A 10,000-nucleotide genomic window follows, 5' to 3' on the forward strand; every position below is an offset into this window, starting at 1 on the left:
GTTGGGATGTCTCCTTTGCTGTTGAGAAGTTGATCAATGTTAGCAACAGACTCCTCTCCTATAGTCTACAAATTCACATGAAACTAATTCCTCAACAAATAATTGCCAAGTTCCTAACAGATATAGAAACAGAAAGACAGACAGACAGACAGACTTACAAACAAAGAAATACATCTGAAACAAGCTACCAACCTCTGGCAACTCCGGCAGTTTATCTCCTGGTTTACTCTTTGAAACAATCGAATTAGCACACGCTCGTCCAAATATTACCAAATCAAGCAGCGAATTTGCTCCCAATCTATTGGCGCCATGCACAGATGCTGACGCTCCCTCGCCAGCAGCATACAGACCAGGAACGACAACATCACTACCATCTGAATCTACTGTCACCACTTCTCCCTTGTAATTAGTTGGTGTACCACCCATGTTGTAATGGACAGTTGGTAAAACAGGAATAGGATCCTTGGTGATATCCACACCAGCGAATATAAGAGCCGTCTCTGAGATGCCTGGAAGACGAGCATGGAGTTGTTCAGGAGGAAGATGACTCAACTTTAAATGAACGTAGTCTTTGTTAGGACCACAACCCCTGCATGAACAAATTAATTAAAAATAGAAAAAAAACACATGTGCACGCACGCACACACACACACACACACACACACACACACACACACACACGGAACTGGAAGCAGTACAAATCATAGAAGAAATGTTACCTTCCTTCTCTCATTTCCACTGTGATGGCTCTTGAGACTACATCACGTGATGCAAGATCCTTAGCCGTTGGTGCATAACGATCCATAAACTTTTCTCCTTCACTGTTAACAAGATAGCCTCCTTCGCCACGACATCCCTCAGTCATGAGACAACCAGCACCGTAGATTCCTATACAAAATGTCTTCAAGCAATAGCATACAAAATAGTAATTTAGTGATTACACGTGCCATGATGCCTGTTTGTCTCTCATTTGTTGGCTGGCTGTCTGTCTGTCTGAATGACATGGACAAGCTTTTTGACTTTAATGTACAGATCCAAGTCCACTAATGTTTTAAAGTATTTTGCTGTGAAGGACTGGTTTATCGTAGAAGTTTAGAATGTGTACAAGTAGAGGATCTGTAACAATAAAATAATCTGTCTGTCTGTCTGTCTGTCTACTGTATGTTTGTTGGTCTTTCTGTCTGTCTGTCTGTCTATTTGTTTGTCTGTCTGTGTGTCTGTCCCTCCCTCCATCCGTCTGTCTGTCTGTCCCTCCCTCCGTCTGTCTGTCTGCATGTCATCTTCATATATTTGATAAATCACAATTTAGAGTACATGATGGCTATTACAAACCTCTATAATTGCTCATCATTACCTACTCCAAGGCCACAAGACCTGGAAACTTGTAAAAATGAAAGGCAGCACTACAATGCTAAACCTTAGGCATCAAGAAGGTGACATTTTTCCAGTGCCAGTCAGAATCTAAGTCAAAGTAGTAAGAGATGCCCATAATGCTTGTGGCAACCCGGCTTAACAGGATCTGTGTAGGCAAGGCAGGGTGCCATTCGGATTAGCGAGGTTCTATAATAATTGGTTAGAATCACGTCATTGTTTGCATGCCATGAAACCGTTTGTGTTTACTTTAACTCAGAAAATAAAGTTGGATATATTGTTTTGTGTGTGCAGTTCATTTCTACAGTGCGTATCCAGACCTCTCAACTTTTCTTTGCACAAAATTGTGAAACTGTCCGCAATGACCACGCCCATTAAACGTGTCTAAAGTAGGCGTGGTTAGGAGCCTAGCTATGTGTTGGCCTTGCTTTACGTTAGGCAGTCTTAACCCCGTTTCACAGTACGACGCTGATGCTGACGATGACACTGATGCTGAAATAGAAATGAATCCTATTTCAGCGTCAACATCAAAGGATGCCGCCTACGTCAAGGCGCTGTCTTTGATGTTGACGCTCAGCTGAGCGTCAGCGTCAATACTGTGAACTGGGCTTTATCATCAAATGTTAAATCTGTCTCATCACTACAAGACCCAAGCATACTAACGCTTGTTTATACAGATGGCTGAGAAAGGGCAGGCAGTCTAGATCTTATCATCTAACGTAAATCACTTTGGTGTGGCGCTTTGTCGCAGTTTCACTTACTCTCTGTTCGCTATGACTTCAAATGTACACTCGAAAGTCATGCTCAATAATCAATATTGGAACGTTGTGCGTGACTCCGTGTAACTCCGCCTAGACTGGCAGAAAACCTCCAATAACCATATGTTGAGATTACACGAGCGATAACAGTGAACGCACGCTACACATTCCAAAGCTGTTTACACGGTCGTTTCTGTCGGATCGGTATTTCCTTCGAGTCGCTACTTCCGGTGAGACGACTACTGTAACCCTCGCTACGCCTAGGGTTAACTACTCATTACATATTTTGACGTCCTTCTATTTTTCTATATATCATTCCTGTTTCCACTCGTCTGTGGACCTTACAGAGAGCTGATGTAAGTATTTTTATGCCTGTTGCCTCCAACGTCCAAAATGTTCAAATACCAAATGCACTAAGGTGACTGCTTCTTCACCCAGGAGACGTTCATTACTGTACTTCTCTGCTTTTGTGTTTGTTATCTCCGCAATGCTACCAAACTTTCTGTTGACGCTGAAGAGAACATGACTTTGCTGCTCCATGGGTGAGCCAAGGACACATCCAGATCTGTGTTTGTCCCTGAACCGAAATCAAAAACTGTGATGTCTGGGCGATTGTCAGATGTTATGCAGCGATCTCGTGGCTCTCGTCTGTGATGCATCTGAAGACTTCTCCAGCAGTCAGACCATTTGAAATACACTCATGGGTCCAAACTGGATCCCCACCATATCTGCATGTCATGAGATGGTACTCTGAGCTGTCCAGGTAAGAGCCGCAGTCACACTGGTGGATACAGCCATTAAATGGCATAGTCTGTCTGTCTGTCCGTCCGTCCACTAATGTCTATTAGTCTGTTTGTCCGTTTCCTGTCATTCATCTCTTTGTCCAGTCGTTACTCCCACTATACGTCCATCCTTGACACAACTAACCTGTTGGATGAAACTGAACAAACTCCATATCTTGATTAGGAATACCGGCCCTGGCAGCCATGCCTGTCCCATCTCCAGTGCAAGTGTGAGCAGAAGTGCAGCTAAAGTACGATCTCCCATATCCTCTACACAACAACCAATCAACAAACTAAACTCACAACAAATAACTACAGCACAACAGTAAAAGAATAATTAATACCAACAATAACAATGAGTGCATGTGCTAGCCTACAGTCCTATGGTCGCTGGTTGGTCTACGTGGTCTACAGAACCACAACGGTATTACTATAACCCTAGGGCATGCACATCCCAGGTTAAAGGAGAACTCTCACCAAAATCAACTATCTCTCAGATGAAAGCTGTCACTTCATGACACAACCCTTTGCAACCGTTTACTGCAGAAGTTTACCGTAACAAAGAAATAAAGCATTAAAATTACCTGCGTAGACGTGTTTAGTACCCGTATGTAGCGTATGCGTACCTGTGATTGTTGGTTAGCAAGGAAGACCGATATCTGTGCACATTTCAAGGTAAGGATTGTGAGACATATGGTGGGAAGTTGTGATTTATTAACTAAAGCAACCTGGGACCCCAAGGTTATCACGAAAGTATCGACTGTGGCAATACAACCTCAGAAGGAGACCATTCTTGAATTAGCTCATAGATCATGTCTCGCTGAAGTTTGGGTGCGTTAGGAGCACTTGGTATGGGTAAACCTATAGTAGTTGCTTCAAGAGAGTAAGACTTTGTGTACATACAGGGAATCGTCTGAACAACTCGTTGCCGATTCTCTGCTTCTGTGGCTGTCTGGACCATAGGTTTCCTGCAGGAAGATACCAGGCCTTGTATCTTCCTTCAACAAGTTTTAGTATTTGGTGAGAGTTCTCCTTTAAGCAAAATATCAACTACTCAAAAAGTCCAACAAACAACTTGCTCTACAACTAGTAAATGAAGCTGTGTTCTACTTGCTTCAGAACTACGAGCGCGCGTGTGTGTGTGTGTGTGTGTGTGTGTGTGTGTGTGTGTGTGTGTGTGTGTGTGTGTGTGTGTGTGTGTGTGTGTGCGAGTGTATGCGTGTGTGTGTGTGTGTGTGTGTGTGCATGCATGTGTCTGTCTGTGTGAGACCTTCCTGTCACAACATGAACAATCAACCTCACTGTTGTGAGATGATTACCACATCTGTAATAATGTCTACTGATGTGATGACCGAAGCAGTACTGTACTACTCTTCTTTAGGTCTTCAGCTGTAGCTTAACTGTCTTAGTTTTCTAGCATAAACTCTCACACATTACGATTTCATTTGGTTCTCTACAAGATTACAATAATACAAGTTGACTTACTCTGACAAAATAAAACGAAATAAAACGAAATCTACTAAGTCTCGTGCATATTCCACATACAATAAACATTCATTACAGGGAGTGGTGCATGTACAAGTACCATTCCAGTCCAAAAAATTCTAAAGCAACTTGTGTGCCATAGGAATCTTTCCAGCTGCCACAGCACTTAGTTAAACCCACACAGCTGCAAAAAAACTAACAATTAACTTAATGTGCAGTAAATTAGCCTCGTCCCCAGACTCTCTCGCGCTAGTCTTATCCGGTGCCCGTATAACAATTCCAGGCGCGAGAGAGTCTGGGATCATCCCGCCTACTTCCTGCCATATCTCCTTTCTAAATGCTCACTAAGTGTCACCCCCAACGTCATCAAGTGTCCCGTAACTTCAAAATCAGATTGGCGTTAGTCTAATCCAATAAACGTATCACAGTGGATGCTATGACCATTGTTTGGTGTTTGTGGCATATCCAGCACTTGCAGACAACTGAAGCATGTTGAAAAGGTAAGTCTATGGAGTGTTGGTGACGGGTGTCGTGTAGGCTTGTAGTCTGAGATTTACAATTGGCGGAGTGATGACTTTCTAGCTAGTTCACACGCGGCCATTAGCATTTGCACGCAGACTAGACTCTGTAGCAAAAAGCACGCAATGGCAAGGGAAGGGGTTGTGATCTTGACATGAAACTACGTCTGGAGGGTCAACTTGAAGCTTCCAGGGCTATTCTTTCGCAAAAAGATGTATTTGTTTTCATACTTGAAGACTTCTCAAAGGGTAGACGGTAGTTTCATGTCAAGATCAACCCCTTCCCTTGCCATTGCGCGTTTTTTGCAACAGAGTCTAGTCTGCGCACAAACGCTAATGGCCGCGTGTGAACTACGTAGAAGGTCATCACTCCGAATCCGCCACTTGTAGATCTCAGACTACAAGCCTACACAAAATCCGTCACCAACACTCCATAGTCTTACCTTTTCAACATGCTTCAGTTGTCTGCAAGTGCTGGATATGCCACAAACACCAAACAATGGTCATAGCATCCACTGTGATACGTTTATTGGATTAGACTAACGCTAATCTGATTTTGAAGTTACGGGACACTTGATGACGTTCGGGGTGACAGTTGATGACGTTGGGGGTGACACTTAGTGAGCATTTAGAAAGATATGGCAGAAAGTAGGCGGGATGATCCCAGACTCTCGCGCCTGGAATTGTCATACAAACACCGGACAAGACTAGCGCGAGAGAGTCTGGGGATGAGGCTACAGTAAATATAGTGCATTGTGTGGATCATCTTAATCAGTTATTAAAGGAGCACTCTCACCAAATCAACTATCTCTCAGATGAAAGCGTCACTTCATGACACAACCCTTTGCAACCATTTACTGCAGACGTTTACCGTAATGGGAAAATTGAAATTACCTGTGTGGGCGTGTTTAGTACCCAATTGTGACAGTCTCACAATCCTTACCTTGAAAAGTGTATAGGTATCGGTCTTCCTTGCTAACCAGCAATCAGAGTTCACCTATACGGGTAGTAAACATGCCCACACAGGTAATTTCAATTTTCCCGTTACGATAACGTCTGCAGTAAATGGTTACAAAGGGTTGTGTCATGAAGTGACCGCTTTCATTTGAGAGACATCCATTGGCAAGTTGTGATTTATTGACTAAAACAAACTGGGACCCCAAACTTATCACGCAAGTATTGACTGTGTCAATACAACAGTGGAGCCTCAAAAGGAGACCTTTCTTACATTGGTTCATAGATCATGTTTCGATGCATTTTGGGTGCGTTAGGAGCACTTGGTATGGTTAAACCTAAAGTAGTTACTTCCAAACGAGGACAGAGAGTAAGTCATACGGGGAATCGTCTGAACGACTCGTGACCCATTCTCTGCTTCTGTGAGCACTTTCACACACAGGGTTACCTCGGCTTAACTCGAGTTAGGGTAACTCGGGTACGTGTAGAGTTATGATAACCCTACTCCACCCAACTTGCATTCACACGTAGAACACGGGTAATTAGATGCAGAAAATCTAGAGTAGAGCAAATACATCGATTACTTGAAGTTTCTGCTTGAGAATAGGAAAGCAGTAATGCCGATAGCAGAACACAAGAAGGAGAAGCCATTCGTACATTGGCACGATTGACTCTAGGGTGCATTTTTGCATATATCAGGGCATGTCTTCGCTTACCCCCACTCTAACCTGGTGTAACTCTACTCAGAGCCAAGGTTCGCTTCGGCTCGAGAGTCCAGCCGGTTATCTCCCCCGTAGTGGAGAAAGACCGGCTGGAGACATTGGCCACTCAAACAAACCGCCGACTCTCTATCCTCCAATCAGAGTGCCGTTCAATGTTTGTGCATCCTCGATAGGGATGCACGTCACTATTGGCTCTTTGCTAATGTAATTTCGCTCTGACACAAGTGTGTGTAGTCTCGACACGTGCCATCCAAGTCTACAAACAACAGGTCGACTCTTTCCAGCTCTTCTCGTTGTCTGTCTCTCGTTCTAAAAGCTCTAGACTCAAAGTTTACCACAGAGGCCAACCAAAGGTCAAATGCAATGTACGCAAATCATAGCTTTGCACGTCGCCCTGCATTGGGTGCAAATACCATGCTTTATAGATGGTATACTCGTTCAGTGCATAAACGTACAACACCCTAAGCGACTAGAAGTTGTTTTGCATGCGCTGCCTATTCCTCCAAGTACAAAAAGGAAGACAAAGAAGAAAACGACATGCAGGTGTAGCTCACACGCTAACAAAATGTGATATCAGACGGTAAAAGCAATTGACTAAGCTACAAATGCATTAGTAGAGAGCCAATAGTGATGGGCATTGCTATCAGCAGTTATCACGAATACACGTGCATACACAAACACTAACCAAACGTGTAAAATCCTGATTGGAGGGTAGAGAGGCAGCGGTTTCCTCTGAGTGGCAAATGTCTCCAGCCGGTCTTTCTCCGTCACGAGGGGGAGGGAGATGACCGGCTGGACTCTCGAGCCTAAGATTCACTTAACCCTAGTCTTAACCTGGGTTAACTTGGGTTTACTAAACTCGCGTTCACACAACTGGGGTAATTGAAGTCTAACCCAAGTTAACCCTGTGTGTGAAGCACTCTCTGACTGGCTGAACCATAAGCTTCCTGCGGGAACTTGTATCTTTCTTTCAGCAAGTTTTAGTATTTGGTGAGAGTTTCACTTTAAGCCTAGTTTACAATATGACACCGATGCTAATGCTGACGCTGAAATAGAAATGAATCTAACTTTAGCATTAGCGTCAACACTATACTGTATGTATTGTAAAGCAGGATTTAGCCTCAAAACGCTTGATAAGTCAGCATTTGTTCACATATGCATTACAGTCAAACTGTTACAACAAACTTGTGCATCATATAGGAGGCAAGAGAGCTGGAAACATGTACATGTCGTGTCTGCCTTCCACTTTGAAGCAGATACCAAGAGATTTGTCGCATCGCTAACAAGGGTTTGTCAAAAGCAAATCCATGGCTTCAAAAAGTAAACAATTTTTAATAAATAATTAATTATATCTATATCTACAAAGGAAAGTAGGCCCATGGCTGCAGCCATTTAAAATTTTTGTTTTGTAATTGCTCACAAACTGCTATTCCTTTCCACTCCTCCTTTAGCACATAACCTTCTCTACTTTTGTAAAGCAACTGATGCTCTTCGCAGTGGCCAGTACCCTGTACTTTGTTTTGTGTTGGCGTTTTTTTTTTTTTTTTTGAAAATCATGACGTCACAAAAAGTTTGTTCCCTAGGTGTTTGCAAACCGCTGCACTTCCTCGCTTCTCCTTTAGCATGCGGCCTTTTCTCAGTTTGGAATAGCAACTGGTGACGTTTTTGGTAGTCTGTGTCCTATACCTAGGTGTTGCTGGCGGTCATCTGTACGTACTTCTTGATGTCATCCTATGCCTACTCATTGTTGCGTCACCTATTGTGACGTCGCACATTTATTGTGGCGTCACAAAAGCTCTGCTGTTCGGCTAAAGCGCAAAAAAAGCTGTCATTACAGCAAAGCCGCCTGTACACTGTCAAAATGCCTCCCAAAAAGTGCTCTCTGTCTGCTATTTCGTCAAAAGCAAAGCAACGAAAGTTATCACTGCGACAGGATAACAATAACAAAGCTAATTGCCGGCTTGACTAGTGCAGTGCCCGTCGACGGATCGCAAAAGCTACTACTAAAACTTCTTCTCCAGTCAATGAAAGAGTTAATGATGAGCAACGCTGTCTTTCTCAAAATGCGCTTAGCACGTGCGTCAATAATCACGTACTTCTAAAATATTCTTATACTTTCTAACCAAGTTGTCTCCTTTTTGAAACTGTGTCTATGTAGGCAATGCATACCGTCATCAATGCTTATGGAAAATCATAGTTATAGCAATACCACAAACGGTCCTTTGGTGTACAGGTTCTCCTCTATCTTGCATGTCGCCATCATTTATTAAACGTTTCTATTAGATATCTTACACTGAAGCCTACTCCTAACAACATTGGCAAAAGGAACATCAAGTGCAAACATTGCGAAGCACTGACATGGAAGAAGGAACCACCAGGCATCTGCTGCAGTGGCGGAAAAGTTTTGTTACCCGCCATCCCCAAACCGCCTACCCCATTGGTCGATCTCCTTTTGAAACAATCGGTTGAAGCACAGCATTTCCTCTCAAACACGCGAGCGTATAACTCGGCTTTTCAGATGACGTCTTTTGGATGCGATGAAATTAAAGCTCGCATCGGTTGGAATCCCTGTTTCAAAGTTCAGGGACAAATCTATCATTCTATCGGAAGTCTTGCTCCTCCAGAAAATTCTACTACTAACTTTGCTCAAATTTACTCAAATTTACTTTGTCGGTGACGATAAAGTCCAATCTTCTCTACGTCAAACAGTCATACAAGGCCTAAGATCAGACATTGTCAATCAACTACAACACATGCTTCATCAGTCCAACTGTTACACACGAAGCCTAAAAATGGCCGTAGACATTTTATCATGTCACAGTCACGAATTTAAAGTCATCATTGATGCCGATAAGCGACCATCTGGCAAGCACGAAAGAAGATTCAATGCGCTGTTATGCAACGAAGTTGGCGTTCTAATGCTTGGACTTTACAATTTTTGGAATTTTACCACCTGCAAACGCTAATTTTTCTTCTTTAGCTGCTATACTTATAAAGTGCAAAGCGCTTACTGGGCGCCATCTTCTTGAAAAGATAACAACTATATATGCATATATTGACTCTGACGTCAGACTAACAAAGTCTCTTAGCCTGTGGTTTGTATACGGACATTCACGTTTGCTGCACTTGTTCCGTGCAACGACAGCAACACTTTTGAAGTGATGACGTCCAACGGGCATGTCGAAATAGCTGCGACTTTAGACGTGACTTAGTCAGGTTTATCAGGTTTATCTTTAAAGTATCTATTTTCTAAAGTATCTGTCTGTCTGTCTGTCTATATGTATGTCCACATGTATGTATGTATGTATGTATGTATGTTTAATTAAACGGGTTTATCAGAAGTTTGAGGTGTCTCCACTTAGATAACCGAATCTTATTATGCCCCAAAAGTCTAGACGCTGGAATTGTGT

General features: G+C 42.9%; 1 protein-coding gene across 1 annotated transcript in view; it reads right to left on the reverse strand.

Moving 5' to 3' along the window:
• LOC134195725 (succinate dehydrogenase [ubiquinone] flavoprotein subunit, mitochondrial-like) overlaps positions 1-10,000 on the reverse strand; it is a 14,213-nt gene that overhangs the window by 1,683 nt on the left and 2,530 nt on the right. The window contains exons 8-11 of the mRNA XM_062664803.1: positions 3,057-3,181; positions 720-888; positions 193-589; positions 1-65 (exon numbers count right to left, since the gene is read on the reverse strand). The exon at positions 1-65 is cut by the window's left edge and continues 28 nt beyond it. Of these exons, the coding sequence (XP_062520787.1) occupies positions 1-65; positions 193-589; positions 720-888; positions 3,057-3,181 (756 nt within the window). The remainder of the gene's footprint in view (positions 66-192; positions 590-719; positions 889-3,056; positions 3,182-10,000) is intronic.

This window comes from Corticium candelabrum, chromosome 20, assembly GCF_963422355.1.
Source record: "Corticium candelabrum chromosome 20, ooCorCand1.1, whole genome shotgun sequence".
Taxonomy (NCBI): Eukaryota; Metazoa; Porifera; class Homoscleromorpha; order Homosclerophorida; family Plakinidae; genus Corticium; species Corticium candelabrum.